Below are 16390 nucleotides of genomic sequence, written 5' to 3'. Positions count from 1 at the left end.
TGTGTCCATTTGGTCAAAAATTATTAGAGACATCAAGCCCTGATGTTAGACAAGACGGCCTTGCTTACAACCATCATGCCAACTCATTCCTATTCCAAAGGTGTTTAATAAGATTATGTTTATGGCTTTGTGGAAGCCACTGAAACCCCCACACCAAACTTCTCATGGGCTTTGTGCACATGGGGTACAGCCATGCTGTAACCAAAATGGGCCTTCCTCAAAAAGTGCCACAATATTTAACACATTTTCTTTATTGAACATAATTGATTGTATTTGTACATTAGCAATGGTTATGGCTAAGGTACCTAAACAACAATTCAGAGGGGGTAACCAAATAGCTTTGGTCGTATAGTGTATGTTTTAGTACATTTATTTCCTAGAGTAGTTTGTACAGTATGAGTGTAGTTACGGTAATGTCAGAAAAATTAGATTTAGTAACTGATTGGCGTTATAATTAGTATTAAATTGTTGTAATCATTATTATTATGTAAGTTATTATCATTGCTGTTGTTGATTATGCAGTTATTATGAATATAAGTGCTATTTGTTATTATTATTACTATTATATTATTTGTTGTTGTTGTCAATGTTGTTATTATTGCTATTGTTAATTATGTTATTAGAATTACTATTATTATATTATTATTAGGGCTGTCACGCGATAAAATTTTTTAATCGAGATTAATCGCGATTAAAGAACAAAATTAATCGTGATTCATCTCAATTAATCGCAAACTAATAATTAAGCAAAATTTGAACAGTTATGCACATTTTTATTGCAAGAACATGTTTACCAATACAAACATTCATAAAATATGATAAAATTATTAATTCTAAATTCATTTTAGAAAGCACATTATCTGACAAAAGTGAGGATCTTTTCCTGTTCATAACCCTGACACTGAAAACAGGTGCACCAACCATACCCTCAACCCCCCCCCTTCCCATTACGCCCCTGTGCATCTCGTATAATGTCATGTAGGCCCACATCGTTAACTGTGTTAAAGCGTTTATACCAGTGGTGTCCAAACTTTTTTCGAGGAGGGCCAGATTTGATAATGTGAAAGTGCCTGAGGGCCAGCAGTCCCTAATGACATTATTTTAAACAATAAAATATGCGTGGCTACCTTTGGAGTATTTCCTGGCATACAGAACCATAAGACTAAAGACTTGACATTTTGCTTAAGTTTTCTGGCTAACTCAGAATATAAATATTTTGATCTAATATTAAGCATCAATAAAGCATCAAAACACAGATATGATTATTTCATAGATCTATTAAGAAAACCTTTTAATACTGTAATGTGCAGAAACAAGACTGGGAAATTGTTCTAAATTACTATTTAAATACATATAAATACCTGAAACAGTCAAGTTACCAGACATTATGTTATTGACTGTAGCTATAAAAAATAGTGTTAATTAATAGTCCATGTAAACTCTTAGTCCATATAAATATCAGATACAAATGTGTTTTTAAACAACTACAAACATCACAAATATAAATCATGTTTATAACCATGTGATAGAATAACCTGAATAAACTGTAGAGATGAAATATCACACAGAGTTTCACTTCTTACCGGAGGGGGAGGAGGCAGAGCTACACGGTTTTGATGGACAGCTCTAGCAGCCAACGGAGATACTCGTTACAGAGATCGCGTGATTTCATTCATCTTTTCATCAACACGTAAAAATAGTGAAAACCGCTACAAGTAGTTTTTCATCGGACAGTGACGATAATTGATGACTTTTTCTGTTTGAACAATTTAAGACAAAAGATGCGGGCCGTATAAAACCCGATCGCGGACCTGCCTGCTTTATACAGTATATTATGATCCATTTAACAGCAGTGTTTGTAAAGTTCCGCGTACAGTTCATGCGCTTTCCATCCTAATTCATCTGAAATACAGTTCATTACCACAGAGACACATATTTATGTGACACAAACAGCCAAATAAAAATAGTTAGATTAAAAATTTAAATCTCAATTAATTTTTTTAATCGCGATTAAAATTTTAACGCGTTAATCACGTTAATTAACGCGATTAACGACAGCCCTAATTATTATGTTATTATTTTAAGTGCTCTTTATCATTATTATTGTTATTGTTGTGGTTGTTGTTGTGGTTGTTGTCAATATTGTTATTATTTTTGATATTATTATTAACATTATTTGTACTGCTGTTGATTATGCTGTTTTTATTAAGACAAGTGGTATTTATTATTATTATTGTTATTATTATATTATTATTATATTTGTGGTTGTTGTCAATATTGTTATTATTGTTGTTATTATTGTTGTGATTATTATTGACGTTTTTATTGCTGTTGATTATGCTGTTTTTATAAATAGAAGTATTCATTATTATAATTATATTTGTGGTTGTTGTCAATATTGTTATTATTGTTGTTGTTTTTATTATTATTATTATTATTATTATTAATAATGTTATTTGTTATTTGCTGTTATTTGTTAATGTTATTTCTATTTATGTTGATTATGCTGTTATTATTAAGACAAGTGGTATTTATTATTATTATTATTATCATTATTATTATTATTATTATTATTATTACTATTATTATTATTATTTGTGGTTGTTGTCAATATTGTTATTATTGCTGATATTATTATTAATGTTATTTTTATTGCTGTTGATTATGCTGTTTTTATAAATAGAAGTGCTATTTATTATTATTATTATTGCTGTTGTTGATTATTATTATTATTATTATTATTGTTATTATTATTATTATTATTATTGCTGTTGTTGATTATGAGGTTATTATTATTATTATTAATATTATTATATTATTTGTGGTTGTTGTCAATATTGTTATTATTGTTGATATTATTATTAATGTTATTTTTATTGCTGTTGATTATGCTGTTTTTATAAATAGAAATGCTATTTATTATTATTAATATTATTATTATTATTGCTGTTGTTGATTAAGAGGTTATTATTATTATTATATTATTTGTGGTTGTTGTCAATATTGTTATTATTGTTGATATTATTATTAATGTTATTTTTATTGCTGTTGATTATGCTGTTTTTATAAATAGAAGTGCTATTTATTATTATTGTTAATGTCATTATTGTAAATCTATTGTCTTGCAGCTTAATGTATTGAATGATTTGTTACAAATTAATATATAGCTGTTGTGTAGCTGACCTTTATAAGTAGCTTACTTATAAAAAGTAACTTTTTTAGCACTGATAAGGGAAATGTCTACTTTTTTTATTCCAAGTTTAAAAAAAAACTGAGAAAAAGGTTTCCTAGATACAGACAAAAGATTAGATAGACCACCCAAACAAATCCCCATAGGCCGGAACAGATACATGTTTACAGTAATTTAAAGCGTTATACCATATAAGTAAAGTGTAAGCATCGGGTATTTAAGAGGTACTACTATTACACCCGCTTTTTTATTTAAAAAGAATCTGATCTCCTAAACGAATCCCTGCCTGAGGCTGTAATGACACACCCATGCCTATCAAAAACAAAACAGATGCTTATAGACATGATGCTGTTCAGTTAAACTGTCTGCTTACCGCTGAGTCAAACATCGTCTCGTCCTCACAGTTACACCAACCCCACACGAGCGGCTGCACTCCCCATATGGTCCCCATTTATCCCAGTAATCACCAGCAGGCACCTGAAAATGACATATTTGTGGCATTAAAATGCCTCTTCAACTTCTTCATTATCATCATCCAATTTCCTATTATAAAGCAAGCATGTTCAAAGTCCTGCCTGATGACCAAATGTGGTGAAATTAGATTTAGTCTAGAGACAAGTCTTTAGTTTAGTCTTAAAACATGTATTCGCTGCACACAACATCTACTTACCACTGTGCTACTGTAAACTAGTCAATAAAGGTCCAGATTATTTACATCCACATTATTCGTGAACTGATCTTTATTAACTGACTCCTGTAGAACAATCACTTGACATGACAGTCTAATCGCTAGCCCTGGGATCTCAAGCTCTTAAGATTTGGACCTTAGCTGTGCTGTCAACTTCCAACCAGACATTCAACAGGCTCAGTTGGCTTTGTTTCTTTCTTTTAATAACTATATATTTTAGTACAGTAACCACTTCTTGGTTTATATGATAATCTATCTACACCACTGCTGTAAGGACTGCACTAGTGATAAGCAAACCTTTTAATAGTTTCACTATACACACATACTTTATTGTGTATTCAGTGAATGGCTAAATGGCTACAATGGCTGACCCTGCACTCTGACCCCAGCTTCCTAACAAGCTAGGACATGCGAAGAAAGAATTTTGTTGTACTGTACATTTGTATATGTCTAAATGACAAATAAAGGTATTCTTCTTCTTTTAATTTGATGGCCTGCACTCCAGTGGCCTGCACATATCCCTAACCTCAACCCCAATAAACGTAAACGGAAAAGAAAACGGAACTCACACTGCAAACCCAACCATATCATCCTTTGAGTGAACAGGCACAAAATCCCACAAATACACTGAGGAGTACAAAGTGGAACAAGTGGAACAAGGCTGTTAGGGCTACAAAGGGAAGTGGGACTCCATATTAATGCCTGTGGTTTTGCAGTTTGATATCTAACAAGCTCAATATCAGATGTCCACATACATATAACCATATTGTGCACAATGTGTGTATTGTTCACAACAACATTAGACCTGATTTACTGCAAATGATACATTTCCCAAAAGAATAATAGTAACAAAACGACCGAATACAGCCCATACATAACATGTACATATAATAATATATCACATATAATGCCAGAACATTTTACAATAGGTAGAGCTTTAAATAAACAAAAACATCTGGAATGTCTTGCACAGTTTCTGTAAGACACTTTGAACTATAGAATGGCTTTCATTCTAGTTTATATTTTTTTTCCTTACCATGAACACAGGAGCCAGAAACAGCTGCATGGAGACCACGACCAACAACAGCTTCATTGTTTTCTTTTTCTAGAGAGAAAAAAAGTCATTTTACAATGTAGCACTGACCACATGCACTGATCAGCCATAACATTAAAACCACCTTCTAAACTCGCTGTCCATTTTATCAGCTCCATCTATTTCTCTACATATCTTTTTAGCCTGCTTTCACCCTGTTCTTTAATGGTCAGGACCACCACAGTGCAGGTATTATTTGGGTGGTGGATCATTCTCAGCACTGCAGTGACAATGACATGATGGTGGTGTGTGTTGTGCTGGTATGAGTGGATCAGACACAGCAGCGCTGCTGGAGTTTTTAAATACCGTGTCCACTCACTGTCCACTCTATTAGACACTCCTACTTAGTTGGTCCACCTTGTAGATGTAAAGTCAGAGACGATCGCTCATCTATTGCTGACTTGATGACTTGGTCATCTTCTAGACCTTCATCAGTAGTCACAAGACGCAGCCTACGAGGCGCTGTTGGCTGGATAATTTTGGTTGGTGGACTATTCTCAGTCCAGCAGTGACAGTGAGGTGTTTAAAAACTCCAGCAGCGCTGCTGTGTCTGATCCACTAATACCAGCACAACACACACTAACACACGACCACCATGTCAGTGCTACTGCAGTGCTGAGAATGATCCACCACCTAAATAATACCTACTCTGTAGTGGTCCTGGGAGAGTCCAGACCATTGAAGAACAGCATAAAAGGGGGCTAACAAAGCATGCAGAGAAACAGATGGACTACAGTCAGTAATTGTAGAAATACAAAGTGCTTCTATATGGTAAGTGGAGCTGATAAAATGGACAGTGAGTGTAGAAACAAGGAGTTGTTTTAATGTTATGGCTGATTAAACTTCATCCACCAACCCATTTTTCACATGATGTCACAAGCTAGGATTTATTTTTTTATTAACATAGAACTTTCATTTTACAATTAGGCACTCATTATGTTTTTAAATGTTAACAGTTAATAAGAATGCATCCAGCTGATAAGGCGACCTGTAACAGCTATTATCACATTATAACAACAACCAAGTCATTGCTTAGAAAAGCTGAAGAGTGAAGAGGAAGAGGATGGCTAGCAACACAATTAGAGGAACAATAAGAAAGCCATTAAAAAACCTAAAGACCCAAACAGAAGACAGGATGTTCTGGATAAACACCACCCAAAGAGTTGCTAGTGACCACACACACACATACACCAAGGGCAATTTTGTATCCCCAGATAACCTGACTGCATGTCTTTAGACTGTAACTCACATGGAGAGAAGGAGAGAACATGCAAACTCCACACAGAAAGGACCCAGATCGCTCCATCTGGTAATCAAACCCAGCACCCACCAAGCCACAGTGCTGCCCGCTAGTATAACAATTAGTCTGTTATTGTTCATTTACTACCAGGTTAGTTGTGATTAACAGCCATTCCGCCCCCCCCCCCTCAATTTTCTCCCCTAATCTAGTCGCATTCAATTACCCAATTGCATTACGCCTTCTCTCTATTGATGCTGATCCACACTGCTGATTAAGGAGAGCAAGACTAACACACGCCCCCTCCGACAAGTGTGCAGTAGACGACTGCATCTTTTCACCTGCACGAGGCGAGTTCATATGTGGCTCTTGATCAGCTTTGTGTACAGAGAGCCACACCCTGATTACATTATTTCTCGACTCATCAATCAGCCAGCAAATGTCGTAACCGCACCAGTCATGAGGAACCCTAGTCTGGCTCATCCCACCCTGAACAACAGCCAATCATTGTTCATGTGGCTGCTCAGCCCAGTCAGATGGCAGAGCTGAGATTCGATACAATGTATTCAAAATCCCAGCTCTGATGTGCTAGTGTATTTTACCGCTGCACAATAGAAAAAGTGTCTGAACACGTTTTAAGGCAGTAAATGCATCAGAATGTTTTGTTTTATAAATCTATGCTATAAATTTGCCCAGAAACAGCCTACTGGTATTTGATTTACAGTATATGAAAGGTTTAATTGTCAGTTATTTTATATCAATGCCAAAATTTGCCTCTTCATTCAAAGGTTTGTTTCCCTGGGTTGTTTTTCACAGTCGTTTAATATGTGATGTGTCCAGTGTTCTGCAATAAAAGAAATAATAAAAGTAAGTATTAGTTCTTTGGATCTACACAGACCTCAATGACTAAAAGCACTTCATTAAGAACACCTATTAGGCAGAGTGTGAATTATACAGTGACAATTGAGGGGAGTCAGCTGTATATAAGTTTTACCTGAAGTTGCAGTTTAGCTAACTAACAACCCCCCCTTCCCAGAACTATTGTTTTTACCTAATTTTGGGGGCCTCCAGTTAGATGGGCTACAGGCAGTCACTAATTCTACACCCACAAGGTTGGTCTATATGGCATCTGTAGCTTTTAAAATAATGAATAAATGTAACATAGGTACCTGCATAAACATTGTATTTTTATTGCATATTTGTTCAAATGTCAGATCATTGATTCATTAATACTTTTCTACATTTACATTTATATTTTTGGCATTTAGCAGACGCCTTTATTCAAAGCGACTTACAATATTGTGACAGTATACAGTCTAAGCAATTGAGAGTAAAGGGTCTTGCTCAAAGGCCCAACAGCAGCAACCTGGCAGTGGTGGGGCTTGGACCAGTGACCTTCTGATTACTAGTCCAGTATCTTAACCAATAGACTACAATGTTTCTACACCATCACACTACCACCACCGTATTTAACTGCCGTTCTAATGTTCCACGTGCCAGCAGTAGCTAATTTGTAGTGGACATGCTCTTGGTGGGTCTTGAACCTGACCATCTGCACAATTTTAAATATAGAGACACATGAGTAAAATCAGGAAGAAAAGACAAAACTGAGTCAGGGTGGAGACAGGTTCAGACAGATACCTTAACAAACAGCATGAAACAGTCACATGTGTAACAGTTATGGTTGTGTGTTTGTGTTATATAGTTGCATGATTAACTGTAAATAAATAAATATTATACAACAGTTAGTTCCGACCTTACAATCTGATTGGTTGAGAAGCGTTCTAACCGTGCTGATATTTGTGATAACAGCACGGCCTTTTCACACCACAACTGTATTACTCCGCTGACGTGTTGCCAGTAACGACAAGCTTCATGCACACAAACGCGCACGCAGGCAACACAGACTTTATTCCCGATCGCGTTTTAAATCCGTTATCTGATATACAATCTAGCGCACTGTGTAGGGAACATAAATCCGCGATCTAATTCACTACCTAGTGCACTATGTAGGGAACATAAATCCGCGATCTGATACACAATCTAGTGCACTGTGTAGGGAACATAAATCCGCGATCTAATTCACTACCTAGTGCACTATGTAGGGAACATAAATTAGCGATCTGATACACAATCTAGTGCACTGTGTAGGGAACATAAATCCGCGATCTAATTCACTACCTAGTGCACTATGTAGGGAACATAAATTAGCGATCTGATACACAATCTAGTGCACTGTGTAGGGAACATAAATCCGCGATCTAATTCACTACCTAGTGCACTATGTAGGGAACATAAATTAGCGATCTGATACACAATCTAGTGCACTATGTAGGGAACTTTAATGTGTTTGTAACGTGAACAGTTAGCTTAATAGCCCAGTTAGCAGCTCCTAAAAGTTCTGTTATCACCCATAATCCTTTGGTGTGTGTGAGAGGTTTTTTATTTCTTTTTTTTCCTTCGGAGGTTCTTGCCTTTTTCTTCTTGTTGTTCTTACCTCCCTGAAATGAGTTTTTGCAACTTGGGATGTCTGCTTTGTAGTGTTAAACTTTATATTCATTGTGGAACTACTTTTTGGCGGAAGGTATTGTCAATATTAAAGCATATTTAATATGAAATTCAGGGCTTCTTTGATTTATTTTCTTTCTTTATTTTGTAAAAACTGTTGTATAAAAGCAATAGAACACGAGAGGGAGTATGTTATCGCGAATAACATCACGGCTATAACACACTCTCTCTCGTGTTCTATTGCTTAAATAAAAGCTGCTCTTAAACTTTTATTGTGTGATCTTCATGTACAATTTTACATGTCCAAAGAGGCAATCACTGTTTAACACAGAGCCAGGTAGGGCTGAACAGAATTTGTTCTTTAGTAAATGGAATTGAATCATAACACATATCAGTGTGACAAAATTGCAAAATACAGCCATTTAAATTTATTTATTAATGTGGAAAGTTTATTAATGTCTTTTAACTTTGTAGTATGGTTTGTTTGTTTGTTTATTAGGATTTTAACGTCATGTTTTACACTTTGGTTACATTCATGACAGGAACAGTAGTTACTCATTACACACAAGATTCATCAGTTCACAAGGTTACATCGAACACAGTCATGGACAATTTAGTGTCTCCAGTTCACCTCACTTGCATGTCTTTGGACTGTGGGAGGAAACTGGAACACCTGGAAGAAACCCACGCATACACAGGGAGAACATGCAAACTCCACACAGAAAGGACCCGGATCGACCCACCTGGGGATCGAAACTTTGTGGTATGGTTCTCTAATTCCTTATTAGTAATCATGTTTGATCATGATTTTGTGCCGATATAAATATGGATAATTTGAAAGCATCATTTAAAAGAACACAGAACAGTTGTCTCCTGCCAAGGGCGAAAAGTGCCATCTTAAGCTAAGAGGTGACACTATCCACCAAGTTTTATAGACTTAGAGGCTTGCACTTGGGTTATGCATGTAAATACAGGACATCCCATTCTTCATGGTTATTTTTACATGTCCAAGTACTTCTTGCGGGCGGCACAGTGGCTCAGTGGGTAGCACTGTCGCCTCACAGCAAGAAGGTCCTGGGTTTGATCCCCAGGCGGGGCGCTCCGGGTCCTTTTTGTGTGGAGTTTGCATGTTCTCCCCGTGTCTGTGTGGGTTTCCTCCGGGAGCTCCGGTTTCCTCCCACAGTCCAAAAACATGCAGTCCGGTTAACTGGAGACACTAAATTGCCCTATAAGTGAATGTGTATGTGTGTCTGCCCTGCGATGGACTGGTGTTCTGTCCAGGGTGTTACTGTGTGCCTTGCGCCCATTGAAAAGCTGGAAAATTGGATGTAAAGAAGAGATTCTTTCCCAGAGTAAAATGGCAGGATATCCTCGTTGTGTTAGCCAGATTAAGACTTTGCTGTTTTGGGGTTTTTCTTTTCTTGAAGTGTCCCTTCAAGAAAATTTTGGCAAACAAGCCAAATATGATTGCCCTTTGAAACTCAGTCGCCTTAGGCCTTATTAAATTTGGCAGGAATTTAGAGATGAAAATGTGCCAAAGGAAGTGAGTGCCAGCGGGCATCAGATTGTTCCAGCTAAACAGACAGTTCATAATTACTCCCACTCGGGTCCTGTTCTGACACTTGGAAGCTATTAACTATGGATGTCAGTTCTAGCATGGCCGGGCATGGTTGGTCTTTACAATTCGATTAAAATATTTTGAACTACAGCCACAAAAAAGCTTCTAATATTCTCTGTGAGTAAGAACCCAGAGTGTTTCTGTCTGTGTGTACATGCTCCCACATGTCAGGAGTATCGAACACAGGTTTTATCTGGTGTATTAAAATCACACAGTTCCACTCATACAAAAACGTTTTTCACCATACCTGTGCCACTCTGCAGACCACCGGTTGCTAAGTAACAAACTGTATGCTCAGCTTTTGTAAAAAATAAAGGATGGGCTGAGCAGTGCAAATAGTTCATACTCGCTGCATTATATTATACATTATTTTGTTGCATAGCAACAAGCAATTTTTGTAACAAGGCATTATACAAAACATATAGAAACACTCATGGTTGTGCGTTGACTTGATTTTAGACCTATAATTATAATAATATAATTATTGAGCTATACATGTATAGTGCTGTGAAAAAGTATTTACCCCCACCTAATTTCCTAAATGTCAAATCTTCCAACTAATTTTAATATAAGATAAAGACAGAACACGTAAACAATGCAGCTCTAAATTCATTCCATTCATCACCCACCTGAAACAGTAATCACTCCCTAAACCTAATAACTGGTTCTGCTACCCTTTGCAAAAATTACTTAAACGTTTGTGGAACTTTGCAATGAGTCTTTTATATCTCTGTAGTGGAATTTAGGTCCACTTGTTGCACAATTGTTTTAATTCATTTGCAAGCATGAACTGCCTTTTTAAGATCTTGCCACAGAATCTTGATGAGCTTCAAGTCAGGACTTTGACTCTCTCACTCCGAAACCTTAATTTTGTATCTTTTGAGCCAGGCTTGTGTGTTTCAGATCATTGTCCTGGTGTATAACCTCACTGTGCTTGACCTTTAGCTCAGAAACTAATGGTCATACATACTTTTTTAGGGATTTTTTTAATTGAAAGTAGAATTCATGGTTCCATCAACTATGACAAGTCATACAGGTCCAGCAGAAGCAAGGCAGCCCCAAACAAGCACACTATCATCACCATGTATGACACTGTTGGTATGGTTTTCCTATTGGAAGTCAGATGTAATGGCACAGTGTCTTCCAAAAAGTTCCACAGAATATTATCCCAAAAGTCTTGAAGATAATTTTGTTCCTTTTGGTCCTTACAACTCTTCCATGGATGCCATTTTTGGCAATTGTCCTTTTTATTGTGGAATCGTGTAACTGAGGCAAGTGAGGCCTGCACTTTACATATTCATCTGGGCTCTTTTGGTTCCTCCTGGATAAGTCATTATTGCTTTCTTGGTGAAGTTCTGGGTAGGTCGGGCACTCAGAGGAAGAAATCATGCCTGGGTGTGGCAAGTGAAATTAAACCCAATTGTCAGTTGAATTTGGTTAAGTGGTTGATTTTGTAGTTAAGAGGTAATTACAGTTTCACACAGCCAGGTTGGGCTGAACAGCATTTTTTCTTCAGTAAATGAAATCATAAAAAAAAGTTTTTTTAATAATATATGTTGTTTTTACTTGGTTTATCTTTGTTTAATATTAAACATATCAGTATGCAAAAGACATACAGTCATACAGACGTACCTTGAAACTTAACGTCAATTGGTTCTGGGAGTGGTGTTTCAAAGTATTTTTTCCCATAAGGATGTTTGGGAAACCTGTTAATATGTTCCATGGTCCCGTGAAACTGCATATACTTTAGGCTAATGTAATATAATGGGGTTGTTTTTGACACTTACACACTGAAAATAACACAAATATAATCTAAAAAACAAAACACTGAAATAAAAGCTGATTCTTACAATTCCTCAGAACGTAACACAAGTTTAAAAGTGAAACCGTGAGGAAAATCCAGATAAACACAGATACACGTGGAGCTTTCAGAGTGAATCTGATGGTCATTCCACACAAATGTAGATTCGTCTCATACACGCACTTTGGTGATGTATTACCGCACCGCTCAAGCCGAGCACTCAAAGAAAAAAAAAACTGAACACGTTGAGTTTAAGGGTACAAATTTCAACTCAAAGATTTTGAGTTTAGGGGACGTTGAGTTACAAGGTATCACTGTACAGCAGTTCAGATTCATTTAATAATGTAGAAAGTTTAATAATGTGTTTTATCTTTGTGGCATGGTCCCCTAATTCCTTAATAGTTATCATGTTTGACCACAGCTGGTAAGTTTTTTGTGCCCATACATAGAACTAATTTGACTGCATCATTTAAAAGAACACAGAACAGTAGTCTCCTGCCAAGGGCAAAAAGAACGCCAAGAGAAATGTGTCTAGTGCCAGGTGACACTATCCACTAAGTTTTATAGACTTAGAGGCTGTTTATCTGCTATTCCAGGAAAGGACATGCTGTACTCTTTGTTTTTCTATATTCCAGACAGCCCACCATCCTCAGCAACATTCAAAATGAAACCAGAAGTAATAAAAAGAGCTTCTGCTTTGAATAACATGGTGCAGATCAGCCAATAATAAAGAAAACCTTATGTGTATGTTGTACAGGCGTGGGTGGAAAACATTAATTAAAATGTTTCCTTGATTCCTTTAGCAACCTTAGGGTTTTTTTTAATCTAGGGATCTGCACAGTTCTAGATAATAGGAGGAATAGTTTCCAAAGGATTTTCAAATAGAACACTGCTTTATGCTGGTCAGGGTCACGGTAGGTCTGATCCATTGGACAGGTTGCCAGTTCATCACAGGGCACACACACTTAAAGAAATTTCTAGAAGCTCCAGGTTAAAGTAATTGCATGCCTTTGGAAACCAGAGCACCTGGAGGAAACCCACACAAACAGAGGGAGAACATGCAACTTCACTCAGAAAGGATCCTTCCTGCTGTGAGGTGACAGCGCCACCATGCCACACATTTGCCAAAATTTGGGGGAACCCTGATCGGAATAAAGTGTCTACTGATAATAATTAAGTAATGTTTTATGATATTGCATTATTTACTAATCTGTTCCACTTTACTATGTTTGATTTAATTCTATTCTCATCTATTTCACTATATTTTGTTCTTTTCTAGCACACCTTATACATTACTATATGCTGTGACACCATATTTTGTTCTGCTCTGTCCTAAACTATTTTTTTCTATCCCTCACCCTGATCATGGTGGGTTCAGAGCCTGTTTATACATCCTGACCACAGAGCCAATCTATCACTCACTCATTCACACCTTATTTATTTAGAGATATCCAGTGGCTGTCAGCATTGGATCTGAGATCCCATTTGGGATTACCTGCCATGCAGATGGGGTGCTGAAAGACCATGAGACATTTATTGTTTGTTTGTTTTTTTGACACACACACACACATACAAATTCAATTTCCAGAAAAAGGACTTAAAAGGATAAATCTGTGATTTGTTAACTCTCTTGGATCCTAATTTTACTGATGAAAGTAGAAAAGGCTACACCAGTATCGTAGACCATTTATGCATGTGCTGGGCTGGCTTGCCTACAGTGCAGATTTGTCTCCTATTTAAAATGTGTTATACATCATGAAGAGGAGTATCAGATAACTGCAACCAGATAACTGGTATCAGGAAAGAGTGGACGAAAATGGAAAGAAAAAAGAATGGAAAAAATTCCACAAGCTAAACTGCAACAATTAGTGGCCTCAGTTCCATTAAAAGTCTCGACAGGGAAGGTGATATAACACAGATAAACATACCTCTGTTCCACTTTTTTGAAAAGTGTTGCAGGCATCAAATTCCAAATGTGTTTTTATTTAATTATTTATTCATTTATTAAGATTTTAACGTCATGTTTTACACACTTTGGTTACATTCATGACAAGACAGGTAGTTACTCATTACAAAAACTTCTGAACAGAACAAATTAACTTAAATCTGATGCATATTTTATGTAAAGGTAAATCATGTGCAATATCCTAATATCTTAACATGCAATAACGGAATGTGCAATGATAATCATTATGTGTAATCACTGTGAATTTTTCTACATGTGCAATACTTAATAACTACTATGTGCAATTTTCAGAATGTGAACATTATTATATGTAACTTTTGATGTACCTCTTTTAATCTTACACACTTCCCTATTTTTTTATTACTATTTTATATAAACTTTCACTTTTCCCACTTTTTTCCTCCAATTTTCTCCCCTAATCTAGTCGTGTCCAATTACCCTCAGTGCGTCCTCTATACTGGTTCGACCCTTCACCGCTGACTGAGGACGCCTCTCAACTCACATACGCCCCCTCTGGCACGTACAGTCAGTACAGACTGCATTTTTTCACGAGTCGAGTTCATACACCGACGGGCACTGTGTACGGAGGGCCACACCCCTATCAGCATTATTCCTCAGCCCTGTGCAGGCGCCATCAGTCAGCCAGCGGGGGCCGCAGTTGCACCAGTTATGAGGACCTATGATCCGACTTTTTACCCCTAACCCTGAACAACAGCCAATCGTTGTTCATGCTGCCGCCCAGCCCAGTCGGAAGGCAGAGCTGAGATTCGATACGATGTATTCGAAAACCCAACTCTGGTGAGCTAGCGTATTTTACCGCTGCGCCACCTGAGCAGCATACTCTCTTTTTCTATACACTTTGGTGTACAGTCAAATTACTATAAAGTTAATCTTGAATCTTGAAGAGTCATCAGTCAGTCAGTTTTATGTCAAACACACTTATGGATGATTTTGTATCTCCAATTCACCTCACTTGCATGTCTTTGGACTGTGGGAGAAAACCGGAGCTCCAGGAGGAAACCCACACAGATACGGGGAGAACATGTAAACTCCACACATTAAGGACCCCGACCGCCCCATTTAAGAACCGAACCCAGGACCTTCTTACTGTGAGGCAACAGTGCTACCCACTGAACCACTGTGCCGCCCCAAATGTGTTTCTATTTACACATTTAACATAAAATGAATTGGATCAGTGATCAGAAAACATTTTTAAATCAGTTAATTGAAGATTCAAGAGAATTAACAAATCACCTGTTCTTTTTATTACATTTTACACAATGTCTATGGAAATGGGGTTTGTACACTGGTATGTTCTAGTTCTACCTTGACATGTGTAAGTTCATTAATATCAATTAAACAAACTTAAATAAATCTTAAATAAATAAACATTAATAAGGTTTAATTTCCAAATTATTTTATTTAAATAGAATCTAATGTATAGGTACGCACAAACAGTAAAAAAGTTAAAAAAAAAAAAAGTATGTTTTATGATAAAGCACTGTAAAAGATAAATTCTTATATTACAATAAATACACTTACCAACACGAATCAAATTCAGGGAATCGAATCCTTTCAGCTCTAAACGACTCTTTAACGTAAAGCAATAAAAGTCCAGTTCAAATCCGGTTGATTTAGATCCAAGCATGAGTCTGTGTGAGCGTGTGTGTGATACTGCGAGCTAATCTGTAAATGTGAGAGTATAAGTGTGTGTGTGTGTGTGTGTGTGTGTGCTGATCTGAGAACGGTTTCGCTGAACCTGATGGAATGATGAGAAAGGGACGCTACAGAACAGTGGGCGGAGCTTTCGTAAACACTGGCTCCGTCCCAAATCTCTCCCTATGGAAAAGTAGACTACATTAGTAGAACGTATTACCTATAGCTATGGGCAGGCTAAGTGCAGAGGCAGTAGGCTGGAGTGTGAGATTTGAGATTGTTCCTGGAGTGATTACAGCAGTGATGAGAGATGATGGCTGGTTACCCAAAAGGTGTAATTTGGAAGAGAAAAACAACAGTGAAGTAAAGTTTACTCACTTTTTATTACCTGCCCGAGTTAGAGGTTTAATCTTAAAATCAAGTCTGTAACCATGAATTGAACATTGTTGTTGGGGGGAGGTCTTTTTTTGGAAAAAAATGTACGCCGTGTGCTCCGGACCAAAGACGAAAAGGACCATCCAGACCGTTATCAGCAACAAGTCCAAAAGCCAGGGTCTGTCATGGTATGGGGCTGTGTCAGTGCCCTTGGCAAAGGTCATTAACACTTCTGGCACTTGATGGCAGCATTAATGC

The 16390-nt window shown here is 36.9% G+C and overlaps 1 protein-coding gene across 1 annotated transcript in view; it reads right to left on the bottom strand.

Moving 5' to 3' along the window:
* The window catches only part of paplna (papilin a, proteoglycan-like sulfated glycoprotein), a 60228-nt gene extending 44524 nt beyond the window's left edge, over positions 1 to 15704 (bottom strand). Inside the window, exons 1-3 of the mRNA XM_063007721.1 lie at positions 15644 to 15704; positions 4915 to 4983; positions 3564 to 3667 (exon numbers count right to left, since the gene is read on the bottom strand). Of these exons, the coding sequence (XP_062863791.1) occupies positions 3564 to 3667; positions 4915 to 4971 (161 nt within the window). The 5' untranslated portion in view covers positions 4972 to 4983; positions 15644 to 15704. The remainder of the gene's footprint in view (positions 1 to 3563; positions 3668 to 4914; positions 4984 to 15643) is intronic.
* Between the last annotated feature and the right edge of the window lie 686 nt (positions 15705 to 16390).

Source organism: Trichomycterus rosablanca, chromosome 13 (genome assembly GCF_030014385.1).
Source record: "Trichomycterus rosablanca isolate fTriRos1 chromosome 13, fTriRos1.hap1, whole genome shotgun sequence".
Classification (NCBI taxonomy): domain Eukaryota; kingdom Metazoa; phylum Chordata; class Actinopteri; order Siluriformes; family Trichomycteridae; genus Trichomycterus; species Trichomycterus rosablanca.
Note: the sequence above shows the minus strand (reverse complement) of the source record. Positions and strands in the feature narration are given on the sequence as shown.